A 21,261-nucleotide genomic window follows, 5' to 3' on the forward strand; every position below is an offset into this window, starting at 1 on the left:
TCATTCATAAAAAAAAAATCAGTGTTTTCTTTGAGGGTGAGCAAAACTAAATTTGATGTGTATCTGATAAAATGAGGCTTTCAGGTGTGGGATTTAACGAACAGTCGACCTCTTCTCACTACATTATAAAGAAAAAAACCGAGCCTATAAAACTGTAAAACTATAAAACTACACCACAGATAACACGTAAAGTGAAACTGAAACTTCTACAGTATGGTAACCTGGCCTTGAATTAAAAAAAAAAAAAGCTTGTTCCATATTTAAAGGATGGGAACCACTTCCTTGTAAATCAGACTTTGTGTTGCATTTCTTAGTTTTTATTTTTTTTACATCAACTTTAAACATAAAAAAGGATGTAATTAAACAATATAAACTCATTGTCTCAGCAACCCAGCAGTATCCATAAACCAAAATCCATTACTCGTAACACCTGTCTGGCCTGCTTCAGGAAAGTAGCTTGGCTAGATCATAAATCAAACCTTAATTCATTATAATGCACACACTTTATAGAAGCTTTCCAGGAAAGTTTGGTTACAGCAACATCATATAAAAACAAAAAGCCACACACATAAAACATTTATTTGGGCAACAATGTATTAGACAGTTAAAAGAACAACACGTCTCTTTTTAATCTTTTTGGCAGTTCGGAAAATGTTGCCGCAGCTTCTTGGTCATCTGTACACGAAGTGTACTGTCCAATATTTCTGTTCTGAATGGAAAGAAGAGAAACATGAGAATCTTTGCATTTCAGCCAAAACTGCAAAGTTCTACTAGTCTAATAAGTTTTAAATGTACTTTCCCACCTCAGGTTGCTCTGACGTGGAGTAGACATGTTTCCTGGACCTCAGTGTTGGGAGTTTGTCTTGAGGAGTGTGAAATCCAGCAGCAGATCCTCACTTTTTGTGCAGAACACTGGCGTCCTGTCTCCCACCTAGAAAGACGCAAACACAGAGAGACACTGATAAATCTCAGGAGATCACAATCAAAACAAGACAAAGAGGCTCAATTGCAACAATTTATATTCATCAAATCATATTGAAAATCCGACTTGTAAAACTTACTTGCTTTGGGAAGTGAAGATGTGACAGGCAGATAACCCAACATTTAAATATAACAAACTTAAAGACTTTTATTCTTTCAATATGTTATTTGATAATGAACAGTCTTACCAATTACTCACTTCCATTTCTGTGAACTCAAATCACATGGGTGGGGGCAGCTCCATTACTGCCTGCTGACAAGAGGCAACATATAAAGACACAGTTCTGGCATCAGAGGCTGGTTAAAAGCACACCCCAGAATTTGAAGGCAATTCAATGCTGATCAAAATGTGCTGCACTGAGGTCCCTACATGTCAGCCTTACCTTTGAGATATAAATAACACAGCCCACCTACTGCCATCTTGTGGCCTTAGTTGGGAAACACATTTTTGAGACGCAGCCATTGTTTAAACATCAGCCAATTTCATTCAATACCCATTTCATTTTTTGGTAACTGCGAGACGAGGTATTTGAAAAGCAGCCCGGGGGTCTTATTGTTAATGCACTGCGATGACCTTTCAGTCTCTGGAACTGCCCGACAAATGCATATATCAAAAGGAGAATCAATGGAGCTGTAGGCTTGTTGCTGGGGTGGAGCCTCTAGTGGCACAGGAAACGAAAAATCCATTTCTTCACCGCCCCCTCCCCGCCCATTCACTTCTTATGTGCAGACAGCCGAGGAGATTTTGGTGCAGTAAGCCAAGTCAGGCAGCAGGTGTTTGCATGGGTTTACATTCATAATTCTTACCGAATTCTGGACTGTCTGCCTGTTTGTCGTTTAACGCAGCTTGAAAAAACGACCACTAGAAAAGAACTGTGCTCAAGTGTTTTTTTGGCCACAAGTGAAATTTAGTGAATCCCAGACACATGTTGGCAAGATTTAATATTTCCAATGATTGTTTTTGTCAACTTTAGTGACTAGTCTTCTTTATAACCTGGAAGAGAGAAGAATCACACGCCTACCAGATAAGAACACTTGAATTAAACGATGGCGAAAATTAACAATAAACAAAACAATGTAGAATTAAGGCTAGTGTTTCTCCAGTGATTACAATTAGCTAGAGGAGAGGAGACAGTACTCTGTGCAAGGCTAGCTCACCCTTGAGTACCGATCAGGTGAGTTCCTCATTCTAGCGGTGCCGCTCTCAATGCTTCTCCACCTAGGCAGGTTGGAATAAGAGGACAGACACATGAAACAACATACAATGATACCAAGGAACCAAAAGGCAGATGCTACAATCACTTTCCTACAGAAAACAAAGAGAAACTGTTGCTTGCTTGCTACAATCGAGGGCACGTTTTAAAGGAATTTTAACCCTTTGGGAAGGTCTGATCCTTGGGGTCTTCGTAAAGGAGAAGGAAGATGGTTGAGGTGATGCGCCGATTTGGGGACTGAAAAGTAAGTGGAGGCGACTCAGAATTCAAGTACAAATCCAAGTTTCACGCTAAAAGTTGTAGGGGTCTGTCAGCATCAGGGCCGTCCTGGTCTATCAGCCTAGAGTGGAGGTGTGCAGAAGTCGAAGCGTCAGTAGATGCCAGCCTATATTCAAAGTGTCACTGATGCAACAAAGCAGTGCAGACAAGCATTACAAGTGTGAAAATTATGTACTTACACTGCAGTAAATGGATATTTGGCATTTCGGAAAACCTGACATAATTTTCACATGGGTAAATTTTCTATTTTGTTAAGAAGAACAGAAAACACCTGTGAGAACATAGGCTGAGATGTACTAAAACTCTGACTAGAGACTTCTGCACACAGTTGGGCAGACAGGAGCATTCCTGGGTAACAGCAAATCGGTCAAATTTGCAGAGTCGTCCATTACTTGTTGGCATTTCTGTAACACTCACAACATGAACTCTGTGTGCAGAACAAAAATTGACGTGCTTTGAAGAGTAAAGGGTTAAAATCCTGTTTCACTGTATGGTCCAGACACCTCTCAGGTTCTCTTGTCCCGTTGTCTGACTGCAAAAATTTCAGTCTTTTGCGATTTTCCTTTGAGGAGGGGAAAAATTTTGACTTGTAAAAAGCAGATCTTCATCCAAATGACAGAATTGAGGTGAAAAATCAAATACCGAAGGACAACACTGAATTTGAGTATCTTGACAATTGACTGATGCTCAGCTGAGTTTTATTGAAACGGAACAAACGTAAAAGTTATAAATACAAAGGACATCAGAGAACAAACTGCTATGGCTCTTAAGGTAAGCCAAACCAAATTCTACTGGGCAAGTTTAAAGAAAACATAGGAAGTTATGGTATCAGTTTAAAAAAAAAAAACCCACAATTTATCTATCTCTAGAAATGCTAGGCATACACTTTGAACATTACAAAACTTTGATTTTATTCCTTCCTGTGGATTCTTTTCTCCACCATTGCAAAAAAATGAAGTAAGAAGCTCTAATCATATGCATTTATTTACAAGCAAGTCCCTAAGCAACTATGAGAAACCACAAATAAAGGGAGTACAAGAAGGGGAGGGGAGGAGGGGGCATGGACAAAAACTTCCTGCAAGGCAATAGTCATTATTTAATGTCCTTTCAGACTTTTGAGAATGAATGTCCATTACTGTTGGCTTTAAAAGAACCAGGAACAAACAGTAACAATAAAATGGTTTTTTTTGTGTGTGTTTTTTAAAGACACATGTCCCAATGTAACCGTGGGAGTAAGAAGTGATTCACCTCAACGGTTACGTTCATTTCTTCAGCCAAAAACACTTTTCCAGCCAATCGTGTCGAGCCAATTCTGGGGTCTGTCCGCGTTTTCTGAGATATATACAGTTTTTTTTTTTCTCATGAAGGATGAAGAATAAAAAGTCAATCAAAAAATTGTGGCCAATATCCTGTTTTTTTTTCTCCTTTTTTTTCTTGGTTTTGCTCTTTTTTTTTGTTGTCACTTTGCCAAATACCTTTTGGTGCATCTACTTCCACTGCTGACCATAAGAATCCTGTGAAAACTCCATGGTGTCATTACTGTAACCATAGTTACCGGAATAGTCGGCCCCTTGCTGCAGGGGCTGCTGGGCGATGGGCTGGGACCCCCAGTTCTGTTGGTTGTTGGTCTGGCGGCGCTTGGAGTCAGGCTGGTTAAAGACGTCGGCCTTCCTTTTCCCGCCAACGTTCCCCCCGCGGTTGCCCCTGGCCCCGCGAGGACCACGGCCCCTCTGAGGCTGGAAAGGGGCTCCGCGCCCTCCTCGCCCACCCCTGGGCCCACCAAGGGGTGGCCCTCTTTGGGCGTAGCCGCCGCGGCCTCGCGTCGGCGGAGCGCCCCGGGCCCTGGGCGGGGGAGGCCCTCCTCGGCTGGGGCGAGTCCCGCGGCCCCTCATGCTGTACACGTCTTCGTAGCCGTAGTAAGGGTCTTCGTAGCCACCGCGGTAGTCATGATAGTCGTAGCCATAGTAGTCGTCATAGTAGTCCTCATAGCCATAGTAATCTGGTGGGTAAGCATAGCCTCCACGGCCCCCGCGGCCCCTGCCCCGGCCTGGTGGCGGCATGCGTGGGGGCGGGTAATAGTAGTAGTCGTCATACCTGTAACAGACGGAAGATCGGGTTTCACGGATTTCACTCCTTACATGACGACAACTGGGGCAGTTGATCAGTCACATGTCTGCCTGACTCACCCGGCATTCCTGGTGGTCTGCCGAGCCGCTTGGCGCTCTTTCCTCTTCTTGTCTGGGGGCTTTGCCAGAACAATCTCGATCTCCTCTCCTCCGAGCTCTTTCCCATTCATCTCATCCATTGCCTGACAGACGAAACCACTCGCCACTTAAAACACACAGGACCACCGCAAATGTGAAAACTTTTTTGACTCGAGAGTAAAGACACTCACTTTTACTGCCGCGTCCCTCTCTTCAAAGTGAACAAAAGCGTAGTCCTTCAGCTTCTTCACTCGCTCCAACTTTCCAAACTGAGAGAAAGTCTTTTCCAGGAGCTCCTCGGTCACGGCCGTGGCCAGTTTTCTGACAAACAGCACCTTCACCTGCGATGACGGAGACACAGCACGTTCACTACAATGCTGGCAACGACTGGGGAGTTCAGGTTTAAGACGTGAAAGTCGCTGACCTTGGCCATGACCTCTGGGTCTGGTTCAGCGACAGGATCAGCCCACTCCACAGTGACTGGGTTTCCCCACACTTTAACTTTGCCGCTCATTAGGCGGCGGCGAGCCTGAGCTGCGGACTTGTGGTCTTCATACTCGAGGAAACAGAAGCCGCGGTTTTTCTTCTTGTCGTCTGGCTGGTGGTACAATATCACCTCTTGGAGACCCTCTGAAAGCAGAAAGCTTGTTACACTCAGGCGATTGGTGGCAGATTAAATGTTCCAGTAAGTCTGATCACTGTGCATTGAACTCAAACCTGTGACTTTGCCAAAGTCTTCCAATATACTCTCTCTTGTCTTGTTCTTTGGAATTGATCCAACAAATAGACGATTGTTTGCAACAGATATACACACTCCCAAGTACTTTCCAGGGCGGATTTCGTGGTTATCGCACTGCGGAAATGCAAAAAAAAAAAAAAAAAAAGAAAGAAAACAGAAAATTAGGACAATATGATTTTTAAGGGTCCCAGCCTAAAGAATGGAAAAGCATGATATTATGAAACTAGCACTGATTTTGAAGATATCCATGCTCGTAGTTGAATTATTATTATGTTTCTGTACTTTAATGCAACACTACTTACAAGTTTCACAGCCTTTTGAGCGTCGTCCTTATTGCAGTATGTGATGAAGGCATAACCTCGATTCTGACCGGACAGAGGATCCATCATTAACCTGAGATCCCAGATGGGGCCAGCAGACTCAAACAGTGGCACCAGCTCATCCTCATACAAATCTCGAGGAATTTTTCCAACAAACACCTGTTGAAGAAAGATAAAATATCAGAAAAAACATAATATTCAAGCTTTAAATGTTACAGTTTAAGCCTCAATACTTCTAATTCTGATTTTAACAACACTGGAAATCAAAACAGAAAAGTTTATTTATCAAGACTCTACCTCGGTTCCAATCCCTGGCTGTGTGCCTTTGAACACATCCTCAGGCGGTGGGCCTCCATATTTTCTCTGACCGGTGGTAACATCCAGGGTGTATCCTGTCCGCTCTAGGAGAGCCTGCGAGCCCAAGAAAACACAAACCTGTCAACCGAGCTGCGACTGCAGAGGCTTGTTTACAAGACGCTTTAACCTTCAACGAGAAAAAACATCTGAGCCACATGACTTTTCTTACCTTTATTTTTGCTTCATCTGGGCCTTTTGTCGACTCTTGTACTTTACTTCCTTGTTTTTCTCTCTGTCTGTAAGTCTTCATGACTCCACAAAGGAAAGCACTTTTATTCTAAGATACAAAAACAGGTGTTATCAGGGGCAACAGTCTGCAAAGCCAAAAACTTTGCCCAAGGTCTGAAAAACTTCTCCTGTGTGGGTTACCTGTACGTGGGACAGGTCGCTCTCTTTGAATTGCTGCAGCACAGTCAGTGCTCCCTCCTCGTTAAACTCCCGCAGTGCATCAATAGCCCGTTCATCCAGGTCAACATACGCCACCAAGCCTACAGTTACGACACATATTCATTCTGATGCATCACAACAACATCAACACCAGCTGATTTTCTAAAAAAAAAAAAAAAACTAGTTTGAACTGAAGCTTTACAAGCTTCCCGAATCACATACTTACCTGTCTGGAATATGTTATCCAGACTTTCAGCCACTTTTTGGGGCAGCCCAGCATCAATGAGCGTCTGGTAGTTCTCTGTGTGTTCTGTTGTGACATCCATGGGCTCTTCCTCCTCCCTCACCGGGGCAGAACTACCGTTCACCTCAGCGGCTGCCATTCTCCTGCAATACAATACACAAGGCAACAATTCATATAATTTTTGCTCCTTTGTATGATAAAATGGCAGTTGGCATTCACAATGCCATGTCACTGGCTTTACAAATGCTGGCAGGAATTTTGTAAGTGTAATCTTGTCTGCACCCATGACACACACAAACTCCACAAACACGACTGTGTTTGTAATTAGATAAAAGCGTAATTATTACAATATTGTTGATATACATTTAACAGTAAAACTGGGTCAAGTTAAAGAAAGGGCACCTAATATAGATCTGAAATGCCAGAACAAGGGCTTTCTATGGAGTAAAAAGTATAAAACTAACTGGGAAAACAGTTGAGAAAAATAGCCCTTGCGAGCCTTTGCATTGGTCTCCTTCACAAATATTGATAAAAGTAGGTTAACTTGGAGATTAAAGTCAAATAATTGTTTTTTTTTTGTTTTTATTATCTGACAGTGAGAATAAAACAGTTGATTAAATGTAATTATCATAGGCTCTGTAAAACTGCATGTAATAACAGAACATCTGGATTTTTATTTATTTACAGTAACCCGTGTTTTCACGACCGCTTTCTCGTTTCCACGTTGTCCCGTGAGACCACGCTTTTTGGCACATCGCAAAATAATAAAGAAAACGTTCTAATCCGCTATACAGTATAATTATTACAACAAAAAGCACGGAGAAACTGTGAAGTGTTTGGAGGGTAACACAAGCCGTTCAGCGAAGACCCAGCAGACAGTCCCGCCCCCTTCACATGCAGCTCTGCTAGCAAGCGACATCAAAATGTTTCATCTTTCAGGTTTACAATCCACACGGGCTGTAACCCGATAAACACATTTCCCACGTGCTGTTCGCGTTGGGCGTGTTCGGTTGATTCCCGGCGGGAAGACGGACGTCCCTCCGGAGCAGCTCGTTGCAGCGGGCTAGCTTTCTGGACGGCTAACGAGCTTAAGCGAAGGCCTCGCCGTGCAGAAAGGCACCGCTGACAAATCAAACACAGACGCGCCGTACGGGCTGCAAACCGATAGCTAGCCACACTCACCAGTCCGATTCGGGAAGCTAAGTGCGCTGCGCGTAGGACGGTGAAGCAAACAGCTTGTCGGACATACAAAGAAGGCCTGATATGGAGAAAACGTTGCCGTCTAACCCACGAGACAGATTTCCAGACAGCCTCGGTCTCGTCGTCGGCTCGCCCGAACAACGACAGCGCTTCCGGAAACATCGCGAGACCTGAGAGGAGACTCCGCGAGCTGAGGGAGGCGGGTGTGTTTGTTTTCACGAGCAAGAAAGAAGGCGTCCCCCGCAGAATAACACCGAGGCGGAGACGGTCAGGATCCACACAAAACCACACTTTCTCTACTGGATATACAATTTAATTCTGTTCTGGGTTTAAACGAAGGCATTGCATGCTGTGGGTTAAAATGCAGTCAATGAAAAACGCAGATATATTGTTTAAATTGTACTTAAATGTAAGCAATGTTGTAAAAACATATAAGCTAAAATCTATATTGCATCAGAATTAACGACTCAACCAATTTTCAACCGGATTTAATTGCACTGGCAATAGCATTCGTATATTTAGAATTACAGCTATGTTCAAAGTTTCTCAAATATTCCCTGACAGCAATTTCTTTTATAAAAAAATTTAGATTAAAAAAACTTTTTTAACCCTAAAAAAACCTTATCAAAACGTTAATTCAAATTGTGGGTGCACTCAGCTTTGTTTAATGGTTTCAAAAGTATTAATGTAGATTCCATATAATGAATCAACTGTACCGTCATACTTATTGGCAGCTAATATTAAAGTTAAAGGCTTTTTTTAATGCTACAAAATAAGAATGCTTTAAATCACTGATTGCCATGAATTGGTGTCATGTAATAAGGATTGCCAATGACAGGATACCTAAAGTTACCAAGAGGTGGACTCCTACTTTAAGGAGGAAAAGAATCGGCCCAAAAATCACCTGACAAGGACTGTGACGAATGAACTGGAAGAGATTGGTCTGTCATGGTGCAAAGCACACGCCAAGCTCAGAGCAGGGTTGGGTAGTGAAATATTATCGTGGCGTTATGTCCCTAATGGGGTGAAAAAGTTAAGGGAGTTGAGTGGCACATGACTGAGTAATAAAACTGTTACTTTTAAATCATTTGGACTAAAACTATTCAATATTTGGTGTAACCATACTTTCTTTTGAACTGCATTTTTACACAGTATTCTTATTCAGCACAAAAATGCATCATTTGGTTGTGTTGAGTTGGTCACGTCTTGATTTTGGCAAAGACATCCTTGTGTCTGTAAATTCAAACTTAGGGCTAGAGAGGTCAGTCAGAGTAGTTGTTTGCCCTGTTGGCTCATAGCAAAGACGCTTCCTTTTCAGCTGAAGGTCTTGTGCGTTTCTGTGTGAAGTTCTCTTTCTAATAATTGGCAATAACAAAATGTACACAGGTCTGAATGGGAGTATGTGACCGTTTCTGTTTGAACTGTGTTAGACTGGTGATCTTTCCAAGGTGCATCCTGTCTTCACCGATCGGCTTCAGTGCCTCACAACCTTGAGTTAGATAAAGTGGCATAAAAGATGGATGAACAGCTACAGATCAAATGTTTTTCTTTCCTCCCGCTTGGGAAGGTTCAAGGACAGTGGGTGATCGAGTTTCAGATCTCTGTGCTTGTGAGCTTGAATTTTGACTTTGATAAAATTCTCCTCTCAATACAAACTAAACCCAGATCAGCCTGATTTCTTTAATACGGTGAAAACAATCTCTGCATTGCAACTGAATGAGAGTTAGTTACAAAGTTTTCTTGCAATGAATAAAGAAAAATCATTTTATTTCTTTGAGTTACGGATGATGTCAGTTTGATGTTCTTTACACTGCAGGACTGGCCTTGACCTGCAGAGACTTTATCAATATCTGAATATCATCGGGATGTCACTTCGATGGATGAACTCTCAGGTTGAGGGATGACGACACACTCTGAGGTTCAGTCATCGTGTTTGAGCTTTCTGATTATGCCCACATGGCGGTCAATCTCCTTCTTCAGACGGCCAATTTCTTTCTTATGGTGCTCGATCTCCTCAGCGTGATGTTTCCTCAGTGTTTCTAACTGCTCCTTCTCCTTCTGCCTGTAGGGGGGGGGAAACCAAAAATAGCCACAGTGAGTGGAAACATTGAAGAAAACTATGTGCACCAATCATTTAACAGCATAATATCAAGGTTGCTTCTCACCTGAAGTATCGCTCCTCCTCTGCAGCCTCTCGCTTTCCAAATGCACCTCCTGCTGCCCTCACCGACCCGCCTCCTCCTCCGCCTTTCCCTGCCCCCGTCCCCAACTCTCCGAGCTGGGACACACAGAGAACATGTGCTGATTTACTGAAAATTAAAAACTGTTACATCAAGACAATGTTCTTCACAAAGAATTGACTTTTTAACACTTCCTCTGTATGAAATGTATATAATTTAAGTTTTTCAAAGGGGCTGGAATCAATCCAGACCAACAGGACAAAAGGTGGCACACACCTTGGAGAGGTACAGTTTTCTCTAGCACATTTTTCCACAATACAAGCTACTTTTCCCCACATGGCTGCATGGATGTGTAATTGCAATAAATGTATCTGATATCTGAACACTGCCACAACAAATCACTTTTGTTGACATCAGTCCAAGCTCGCAGTGTTTCAAATGCAAGATTAGAATTTACAGGAACCGTTTGTGTCATCTTTATACACAACAATCACATTGTTCGCATAAAAAGTAGATTACATTCAAACCTCAGAATAATACAAACTCGGTTTGTGTACTGTTGCAGATATATTTAGCATTCGATGTTGGAAATCAAGAAAGACTGGCCACTACTAGAGAAGTGTTACAGCAAAGTTTGAATCACACGTGTACAAAGGAGTGAAGTGTATCTGATAAGAGTTACAGATAAGAGTTGATCAAAGTAACTTACTTATTACTTACATATTTACACAGTTGCTCAGATTAAAAAAACTCCAGCAACGTTATGTAATGTACTGCCCCGCACGACCTTGTCTGAGGAGTCTCTGCCTTCCAGAAACATTTAAATCCCTCTCACTCTCACTCTCTTTAACCCTTTGACTTGCTTCACTGAACTTTGACACATTCACGCGACACCACGCGTTAACGAGTCGTTATTTTACAAATGCAGGGTCAAGTCGATCTAACACTGCAAGCAGTTTAAAGTTCTATGAAGACATAATTTACAAATAAACCCGCCTTATGATGCCATTATAAGCAAATCACAAAAGTTTCAGCGTAAATAAAACAAATGCAGCCACACATCTGTTTCAAGTGTTTTAACCGTATCTGGCCGTCACCTTCTTTAGTTGCGGAAGTCAAAAAGCGATCATTCATTATTGGGGAATATACCGACATTTTCATACATGATATTGAATTGAGCGATATAGGAAGACGTGATGTTTTATAAGAAGTCTGGCATGGACCTGCAGAGCACGGTGCTCCCCTCACTGTGGCTGGATTCTCCTTCGATCCTTCACAGGGCACATTTTAGCAGGCTAATGCTAACATTAAAAAAAAGTCTCCCTCGTCAAGTTTACCTGATCAGATGCATTTCTGATCTGCGCGAAGATGCTCCTCCTCAGGTTTGCTCTCAGAAGGTAGTTGGCCATCACGTCTGTGCAGGTGTTAACGAGCAAACTCGGGGGCAGAGGAAAGTTTGGAGCTTCTGGTGGTCCTTGAAGCTCAAAATGCGGAAATTTGAGGCAACCGTTTCATAATGGGCGTGAGGGCGACGCGGGCCCGCTGCTGCCACCGCGTGGCGAGGAGTGGGTACTGCACTCGTCTGACTGTAAAAAAAACCCCAAAACAAAACACAAGATTACGCTTTAAAATGTGTACTTTTATTTCCATTAGTTATTCAAATGTCAATATAAATCAAATTTTCTCCTTATTATAATTAATTTTCTTGTCATCCAATTCATTTCCAGATAGTTTATATCTGCTCCAGGATGTAATTATTGTATCAGGTAGATGTGAGGAGCCCCTTTGTGAAATTTGACTTTTTCCTAGGTGTACATTAAGTTTGACTTTTTATTCAGGGGACAAAGAAACCCATATGAACAAAAGTGTCAGTAAATAATTTGAGATTTCTTTATTCACTCGTTGTCCACATTGTCCAATACACGTTTAGCTCTTGATTTTTAACTGCAGCCACATTGAAAACCCAAGGAGAGAGTAGCCCTATAGAATTGCAGGCTGAGAAAGGTGCTGCTGAAACAAGGTGAAAAGGGTGCAGCTTCAGCTGCAGCAACGGAAGCTGAGGGAGGCACAGTGTGGATAAATGCTGGTGCAGGAGTGAGAAACTGTGTAGGGAGACAGATCAATACAGGACAAGGTGGTTACATTATTGAGAAGAGTTAAAGTATTGAGAACTTCATCCTGGTGATCAGCTCCAGTGCCTGGCACAAGCTGGACTTATTTCAGCTCCCCTTCTTTCATTTGTCTGTGCATGCTGACCTCTCTTTTTTTGTCTTCCCTCTCGAATGCTCCAGTCTGACCTTCTCATCAATCAACTTGCATTGTTCATCAAGAGCCTCCTCTTCCTCTCTCTGTGTCTCTAAAGCTTCTCCAGCTCATCTCAGAATTTCTTTTCATCAAACATTCTGACTTGGAGGTCACTCAAATCAGCAGCATGCCTACTCCTGGTGTATCTACTGAATTGAGATTTTGTAGGATGACTGAAGATGACCTAGTCTAGTGTAATGAGACTTTCTCCTGTGAAGACTCTGAATCATGGGAACATATGGTTGAGAGCCTAAATCATAGTGAAGTCGCTTTATAAGGGCTGAAGTTTATTTTTCTGGTGATATTGAGAACAAGACACAATGAGTAAATTCAAAGTGCAACTGAAATGCAAGTTGTTCTTTGTTGAACAGGGGATGGTTTTGGTGAAGTTCGAAACTTGCCCTCGGTTGAAAAGCTAGTTTGAGTCTGTCACGCAATGATATCCAAACACAGGCTCAGGGGAAATAACCTCTTCATTAATGGGCTCATCAATTATGTTCATGCCACCATTCTCTGGATCAGCCATCATAGGTGAATATAAAACGTGGCTCAGTGATCTGATTTGATGGACCTTTTACAGGAGTTCTTACAGGAGCCATAAAACACTAGGAAGCCACATGTTCAATTCAAGCATCATTTTATAGGTGATTTATTAATCTTGATTGCAGATTTTGGATGCCATGTTCTAAACAAAGGATGTATGTTATCAAACAAAATTCATTTAAATACGTTACATATTCTTGGTGAAGCGCAAGAAAGAAAACAAAGCATTAACAATATGTTCAAAGTAAATAGTTCTCACTTATAGTCATTCTCTCCTGTGCTTATAAAGTTGTGAGCTTGGCTAGAAGTTCAGACATTTACTTTTCATCAGTGATATCTGATGTCAGTGTCTTTCACGTCACTGTAACTGTAGTTGGACATTTGCACACATTCATAATTAGAGCTGCACTGTGGAGCGCCAATTTCAGATATCAACATGCACAATAAGCAAAACAAAAGTCCGACCAAACTGCAGTAACTTACGTTTTCCTGCACTGTGCATGTCAACATATTTGGCTAATCAGCTTGAGCCTGACAGCCCCTGATACCCACCCACCAGCTCACAGCTTATGTAAATCAGACAGAGGACTTCTTTTCGGAAAAACATATCTCAAGTCACAATGACACAAACATCACCTACTTAAGTATTGTGAATAATACTATTGTTGCCATACTTGACACAATGATCAGATATTGCATATATTCATATTCACTGCAGCTTTACTAGAATACATTTTTGTTTACTTTTATTAATATGCTAAAAAAAGATTCAATATAAAGTTGACTGATTAAGCTGTACATAAAGTAGCTTTTAAAAAAATGTTGCTTTTAATTAAAGTGTTGAGAAAATTATTATATAACTGATTTTGGAATTGATTGACCGCAGACTAATTCACTTAGTACAGCTGATTCATTGTGAAATGAAATAAAACCTTTTTTGTGCGATTGTCTTTGCAATTGCAATTTGAAATAATTTGTAATTTGTAGAAAATGCACATATACTGTACATGTAGGCCAAAATAGTAATATTGGGAAATGACAAACTAATGCAAGAAATCATCAATCTATTTTAATTCCAAGACAACATCAAATATTTCCACTTATGTTAGCAAGGACAGATGGAATATTCTTCCAGGAATGGGTATTCTGCTGCTTCCAAAAGGGGGCAAATTTCCATCACACAATCGTTTAAAGCATTTAACTCAAGTTTTGCAACAACAAATAAGACCGCAGAGTACTCTTCTCTCAAGGGCTGGATGAGACATGCTCTTCTGTACAAAGAGAAGCTGCATACAGTGGGTTAGGAAGACACAGTGGGTGTTCTGTACATATGAGTCATAGTAGAGTCCCATTGTTGAGGAGACCTTTTTACCTGACAGCGCTCAACCCCGCTCTGTGTGCTGTGAGCTCATCCCTGACACTCCCCTTTCATTGCCCAGCTCCTCCCCAGATGAGGGTCAATGAACAAGTGCTGGCCTGCCGCTGCTGTGATGACGTGCTGCATCCTGTCAAGCTGTTCAGCGGTGACCATGATGGAGTGGAAGTACGTGTGAATAGAAATGCGCACGGACCTGTTGGTCCTCCAAGCTCGGTGCAACATCCTTGCTGAGTGAATATTGGGGGCCGCTGACACAAAGAAGTAGAAGGAATAGCTGCTTGCATTTAACCTTTAAGGACTCCACAACGAAACAAGACCAGGGTCACGGAAACAACATTTTGTGCTGTCATTTTGTGCTATTATGAGATCAGATCAGACAATTTAGAGATGCAATTTTGATGCTATTTGATGAATCTTGTCAGTGGTTCAAGAAATTGCACAGCTAAGGTAGTACCGTGATTGCAACAAATGGTGGCAGTATGCACTCATACTGACTCACTGAATCTGCCCTCCGTTGCTTGACCATGCAAATGAGCTGCCAGAATTTGGTTACTTTATTACTTTTTCTGTGTTTACACCAGAATCTTGTAGAGGTCAAGTTTAGGTAAGTGGCAATCAGAGACCGATGAATGCATGCAGCAACCACAAAGTAGAAAAACTTAAAGCTGGTCAAACTGCAGAATGTTTTCTTTTGACTTTCTGCACATTTTAATATTAAGATGCACAAATCCAGAAGAAAAAAAAAACAATGTGAAGAAAAATGGTGTTTTCATGTTATTACAAATAATATAAACTGAGATTTTGGTAGACAACACAACTGTTGCACGGCAGCAATCAGCATTGCATAGTTATATTCTTCTGCACTGCTTCCACCGTGTGAGTAATATTCTCATTCTCTTCAAATGAATAAATTCAATAAATTTAACGAAAATATGCATGCCTTTGCTACAGCATTGCCTGTGAGTACATAAAGCTTGAGTCTTTGTGTGTGCTTATGAGTAATGTCTGACGCAGATTGAACTTTGTGTGAGACCGTGCATAATTCTTCCATGACCATCTATGGACTTCCGGTCCACAGGAAGCAGAGAAGCCACTGTTACCTGAATTCTTTCAGAGCTGCTCACCTCGCCGGCTCAAGTGTTGCCATAGGAAATAGTATCCTGGCAACAGCACCTGAGCAAAGACAAAGTAAGGTCATGCAGACGACAAGATGTGACACAGTGTTCCTGTGTGAATAATCCCTCATTTTCCCCCCCATATTTCATCTTTTTGCAAGAACATTCAGTAAAATCTGGTCGTATGATACTTTTAGCATTTTGTGCAACGTTTAATGTGAAATGACATTGCATTCGCATTTGTCCATTTGATAGCCTAGTGTCTGGTGAAGTTTTTTTTTTTTTTTTTAAAGCATGTTGGATGCCCTGGATTATGTTTGTTATCTGCATCCTTTTACCCGTGCGTCAGTGATTTCAGAAAATTGCACCCCCATCCGAAGCTCACCCGTATCTCTGGGGAAGAGTGTTTTGCAGCATTGTGTAAGTGAGCTATTTGTTATGGGCTTCAGTATTGTTGAAATATTAGTAATGCACTGGCATTGAACAACTTTTGTAAGCCACTGAAAAGGCTGTTGTATTTCATTGTTGAAACCCCATCTGCTGGATTATGAATCACACAGTAAATCAAAAAAAAAAATCCTTGTGCATCTATCCAGGTTACATATCCCTCAAGTCCCCTTTTGACCCAGCAGTGCTGGATTCACTTCTGTGTACCTTTTGAATGGAATGAAATACAAAACATTTCACTTTTATTTCCTTTTTTTTATATATTAATCTGTTTTTTTTTTTCAATATTCAATGCCCAACTTGCAGCTTTTGTTGGTTAATTAGCTTACACTTCTTTTTCATGCTTAGACTTTCTTTATGGATTAAGTTCTTTGTGTTTTTGCCCTTTCAGTAATAATTTTTTGCTACTTTTTCCTGTGTTTCATATTTCTTAGATTTCTGTTTTTGTGGAAAGAATAGCATTTGCAACAAAATAGTCCATGCAATTACATTTCTCTTGCGTTGAACTTTTGTGGCTCTGGGTGTAATATATTATCATGCTGACAGCAAGATATAGCAATATCAGTGCTACGTGAATTTGCAAAACTTTAATGGGTGTGTAACAGTTGCAACTGGAAGCTATAGAGAAAAAAAATCATTGCCTGTTTGTGCCAAAGACTTAGTTCCCCCCCCCCCCCCCCTTTTCTGCATTCAGCTATTGTTCTGTCAGTGTCCACTGGTGCTGAAATTCGCTAATAGCCCTCATAAGCAGCCTGGATGCTGCTGCTGTTTCTATGGCAACCACCGGGCCTGATAAAGTGGTCCAGATTCTGTGTGTTCTGCACGTAGAAGGTCTTCTGGCTGAGGCTCAGTGACCAACATTGACCTGCCGGACTCACTGGCCGCCTGGCGATAATTATACTGGGCTTATTTAATAAACTGAGTGCAATTCAAAACACTGCCTTGGGTGTTTTATAGAAGAGTGAGACGGTGACAGTTTTCCTTGCCGCTGCTGCTGCTGCCTTCGTTAACTGCATTATAATGGTGCAAGTTGCATAATGGCAGAGTATTTTTCCTCATAAGAAAACATGACTCAGTGCATGAAGGTCAGATAAAAAGTTCAAGGACGTTTGGACTGCATGCAGATTACCCCCTCCATCATGCACCGCCAAACGCAGAGCCTCTAAATGATCGCAGCATTATATAATAAATGAAGTTACTTTTCCTACAGTTTTGTCCTCAGCATAAAGGTGTTGCAGAACATGTTTTCCCCATTGAAATATTAAAGTCTTTTTTTTTTTTGCTTGCTATAAGTAGCAGACTGTCATTTGCCTCCCTGAGTCCGGACCACCTGCGGGGTGAGCATAATATGTAAAGGTAGTGATATCCCGCAGGCAATGACTCCCTCGAGATCGGTGGCATTTAGCTGTGTGACTTGCAAACACAGCTGCGAGCCACCACATCTGGCTTTTTGCCAGTCAGGGGTAAAGGAGCTACCTCGCAGGAGGGCTTCTATTTTTTTTTTTTTTTCTTTTTGCACAGGGATCCTTTGTCAGCTTTAATAATGATGCAAATTGCAAGAAGGAGAGTGTGAAAAAGGAAAAGAAAGTGAGAAACATACACTTAGTGCTTGCATGGGTAGATTTAAGTGTTCATTTCAGTTCAGTGGGGGACATTAAATATGAGCCTCTGAAGCCCTTCTCATCATGCCTGCTCCCTCTGCTGATTTCCTAAGTGGGACTTGGTGATTGCTTTGAATATATATTGACATTCAAGAGAAATTCGTTGTTAAAAAAACAGACAAGCCAGAGGTTTCAGAGTCTCAGGGTCTTGCCTTCATGCTCTGGAAGGCAGGGCTATCGTCTGAGTGGAAGGACATGCTGTGTCACAGCTAATCTTCAATTCTCAAGTTTTCTTTCACGGTAATGACTTAAATGCAGCACAGTTTTGTAACAAACACAGCATGACAATTTAAGTTTTTGTAAAGAAAGGTAAAGAAAAATAGAAGTGATTTATGCACGGCTTTACAAACACCAGTGTTGACTGAATATTAATAGTGCAGATATTTATGTTAAAATTTCCATTCATTCTTGTCTCTCCGAATCCTGTTCAGAGGGGCTTGGAGGGGGGCTTCTCGCACTGATCACTGCACCACCGTGAGGGAGTTTAAATCTCAATCATGAAAATACTAGTTATAACTTCAGTGATAAGCCTATTTCCTGGACTGTAAATTCACCTAAATCTAGTAAAGCTTTCAGCACACAAGGACTCAGAAAACTAACCATATCGCTCTGAAATCTGTCAATTTTTAAATTCAAATGTTGTAATTGTTTTTTTTTTTTTAGGATATTGAATGAAACTTTGAGATTCTAATCTGTTCCTGGAGACATTTCTGCCCCAAATCTGCATGTTCTTTGTGTGTTGATTTGGGTTTTCTCACATTTTTTTTTTTAACCAAACTGCAAATACATGAAACATTGACTCTCGTGAGAAAGTGTGAAAATGAGTGCATCTGGTTATGTACCCACTCTTCATCTTTAAACATTCTATCAAACGGTACAGTTTCACACTATAATGTCTGCAGGTGTGTATCCACAGTTGTTTATATGCCGTATCCATATATATATAGATCAACATGACAGCTGAGTGTGAGCAGGTGGTCTTTCGCTGTCTTCTCCCACAATACTGTACGTAGGCAGGTTGTGGGGTAATTACTGGTTTCAAAGCTTCATTTCATGCACAAACCGTTCCACTGCATGGCAGTTTATCTAATTCCCACTTTTTTTTTTCTTATAAAATGTCACTTTTCAGTGTCATCTAAATGACAAGATGAGCACAGTGGCAGTGAATGGGTTGACACCTGAAGTGTTTTTGCCACTGTCAGTAATATTGTGTGCTTGGTGCTAAAATTAGTCAATGCCAGGAATGATTTGCTGAGAATTATCATCAAGTCATATCAAAGAGGGGTTGGTGTCTTCCTCCTCCTCCTCATCGTCATCATCACAGGGACATTTTTCCTCTGCCCTAAGTGAAGAACTTCATGTTGTTGGAGGCTGATGGCGGATAATCGGAGGTGGCTGAAATAAAGCGTGAGATTTTCACTACATTCGTGTCATTTTGTTGCAATCATACAGCTACAAAAGTAGGTTCACCTCCATAAATGCTTCCCGCATATTCAGATTGTTGAAATTTTGAGGTCACCTGAAGGAAAATGTATCGATAAAGTGCCATATTCTCAAATCGATGATATGGCTTAGAGTCGCCCGTGGACTGATGGACAAACAGTCAAAAAAAGTTCCATTTGGCAGGTTATTTTTTTGTTGTAATGATGCTTCTTGGCGATAGATCCATGCAAGGTCTGCTCATTTCCCTTTTAAATGGAATGAGCTGCAGAACTGAGAATGTGGGTTCACATGCAGAGTCAACAGCAGAGAAAGGATGTTTGAAGTGTTTTTCATGTTCATAACATGTACTCAGCTCTGCTGCTCATCCCATAAATGCATCTAATTAGGCTTCCTGGTGGCAGAAGAGTTGTATTGTAACTTTGTAATTTGGTAAAAGTGTCGTCAGGAAAAATAACATTGCCTTGAAAATGTGTTTTGGATGTTGAAGCTGTTTTCAGAATCATTCTGAGCACCAAAGGCTTTGAGAGCGAGCCACAGACTTATGATTTCTGGTCTTGGAGACTGCTGTTTGAAGGCCCTGCTCTGCTCCTGGACTGAACCTGATGGGATGAACAAATTGTTTGAAGTCCTTTTCCCAGCCTCAAAGACGTCCACAATATCTCCTCTGAAAACCCAAGAAACTCTCCACATTTGGCATAATGACAGCACACACCTCAACAGCGAAGAGAGCATCAAATCATCCCTTCATGTTTCCTCTGCGGAACACATTCCTGTTTTTCCTGTGTTCATTTGTGTGCACTTGCCTTCTCCACTCCTTTCACGCATTTTAACTTCCTGCCCTGGTGTCATCCCGTCGCTGATTACAGCTCCCCTGTGTCAAGTTAGTGAACCTTTATTACCCTCATTAAGTGGCATTCATAGTGTGTTTGTTGCCATTTTGTCTTTTTAATTTCTATCAAGTGCACCAACCCCTTTTTTTTTTCCTCATTGAAGCATTTTATATCATTAGATGTTTTCATCATTCTGTTCATCCCTTCGTCCGTTTGACCATAAATGCATCAGGTTGAAGGGTTGTGCATGCATCCACATTCTCTGCTTGTGGACAAATGTAAAGTTTACATGAATAAGTATTAAACAAAATGGCTGAATCAAGTATTTGCATACATGGCTGCTAAAACAGATAACTTAGCATATGAAACTCATTTTCTTGTATTTTATTTCCCCAAGACTTATAGAATTACTGACTACAAGAGATTAAAACAATCCATTGTTAACCTTTCTGCTGCTTCATGCTAAATAATTACGATAATTCCATCTCCTGCTGACAGCCATTCGGAAGACACAACTGCTTGTAGAAAGATGCCCTTTCACTTCTAATTGGGAATTTAAACACTGTCTTTTCCCCCTTTCCCACACTGAGAATTAGCATCCACTGTTACCATGGCAACAGGCTTTAAGTAGGAGACAGCCGGGATCTTGATGTTCACCAGCAAGGCGCTAATTGATACTGGATTTCACGTTGGGTTGAGGTTGAGATGAGAACTGAATGTCGTGTGCGTGTGTGTGTGTGTGTGTGTGTGTGTGTGTGTGTGTGTGTGTGTGTGTGTGTGTGTGTGTGTGTGTGTGTGTGTGTGTGTGTGTGTGTGTGTGTGTGTGTGTGCGCACAAACAGCATTTGCATATGATTATTGCGACTCTGATGTGATGTGATTTGTTAATGGTTGCTTCGAAGACAGAAGTCTTCTTCATGAAGTGAATAACTGGAAACATCGATCAGTTATTTAACATAGCCTTGGACAGAACTGTGTAGTATACGTGCTTTTGCTACTATGTCATGACAGTGATACACTCAAGGTTTTCTCTTTATTATTGCTACCATTATTGCTGAACTTTACTTTTCATCATTTTATAATGAGGAAAATAAATGTTGCAATGTGTAGGTAACCTATACAAATACAAATAAGGCTAAACGTCTTCATTTGTGACTTATCCATAATTCAACTTTACATACCCATGTATGCATCTGTTCAAATGTGCAATCTTGGTGAACTGCGCTGCTGGATTGGATTCACTTCTAAATGACCATTTTCAGCCCCTTTATCTTCTTGCTTAGTGAAGGCTGCTAACTACAGCTCATGACGCACAACATGGAGTCACATTGCACAGAAGTGTCAAGATAATTCCCAACATTAGCTCTCTAAATCTTCAGCGTGCAGACACCGCATGGGTGTAGTTAGGTGAGAAAATAAATTAGCACCCAATGTTT

The 21,261-nt window shown here is 41.3% G+C and overlaps 2 protein-coding genes across 5 annotated transcripts; both read right to left on the reverse strand.

The window, feature by feature from the left end:
- Positions 1-379: 379 nt before the first annotated feature.
- On the reverse strand, positions 380-8,085 carry LOC115409937 (heterogeneous nuclear ribonucleoprotein R). Of its 4 annotated transcripts, none has more exons than XR_003934036.1 (15): positions 7,908-8,085; positions 6,708-6,868; positions 6,464-6,582; positions 6,264-6,371; positions 6,035-6,148; positions 5,720-5,896; positions 5,396-5,531; positions 5,103-5,308; positions 4,870-5,019; positions 4,661-4,782; positions 4,030-4,568; positions 2,140-2,200; positions 1,181-1,231; positions 804-931; positions 380-709 (listed from the first exon to the last, which is right to left on the reverse strand). XR_003934036.1 is itself a non-coding variant. In XM_030121289.1 (12 exons), exons 2-12 carry the CDS (start codon positions 6,862-6,864, stop codon positions 2,166-2,168), a joined length of 1,863 nt encoding a protein of 620 aa, XP_029977149.1. In that variant the 5' UTR covers positions 6,865-6,868; positions 7,908-8,085; the 3' UTR covers positions 1,699-2,165. The 4 variants fall into 4 exon arrangements, 2 of the variants coding, with proteins under 2 accessions (XP_029977149.1, XP_029977148.1); XR_003934035.1 differs by having other exon boundaries at positions 1,170-1,231; XM_030121289.1 differs by lacking the exons at positions 380-709; positions 804-931; positions 1,181-1,231 and having other exon boundaries at positions 1,699-2,200.
- A 1,501-nt stretch (positions 8,086-9,586) lies between these two features.
- On the reverse strand, positions 9,587-11,624 carry LOC115409940 (ATPase inhibitor A, mitochondrial-like). Its single transcript, XM_030121294.1, has 3 exons — positions 11,443-11,624; positions 10,091-10,203; positions 9,587-9,987 (listed from the first exon to the last, which is right to left on the reverse strand). The coding sequence occupies exons 1-3, from the start codon at positions 11,512-11,514 to the stop codon at positions 9,846-9,848; spliced, it is 327 nt and encodes a 108-aa protein (XP_029977154.1). The 5' UTR covers positions 11,515-11,624; the 3' UTR covers positions 9,587-9,845.
- Positions 11,625-21,261: the final 9,637 nt, after the last annotated feature.

The sequence above is a fragment of the Salarias fasciatus genome, chromosome 22 (genome assembly GCF_902148845.1).
Source record: "Salarias fasciatus chromosome 22, fSalaFa1.1, whole genome shotgun sequence".
NCBI classification, from domain to species: Eukaryota; Metazoa; Chordata; class Actinopteri; order Blenniiformes; family Blenniidae; genus Salarias; species Salarias fasciatus.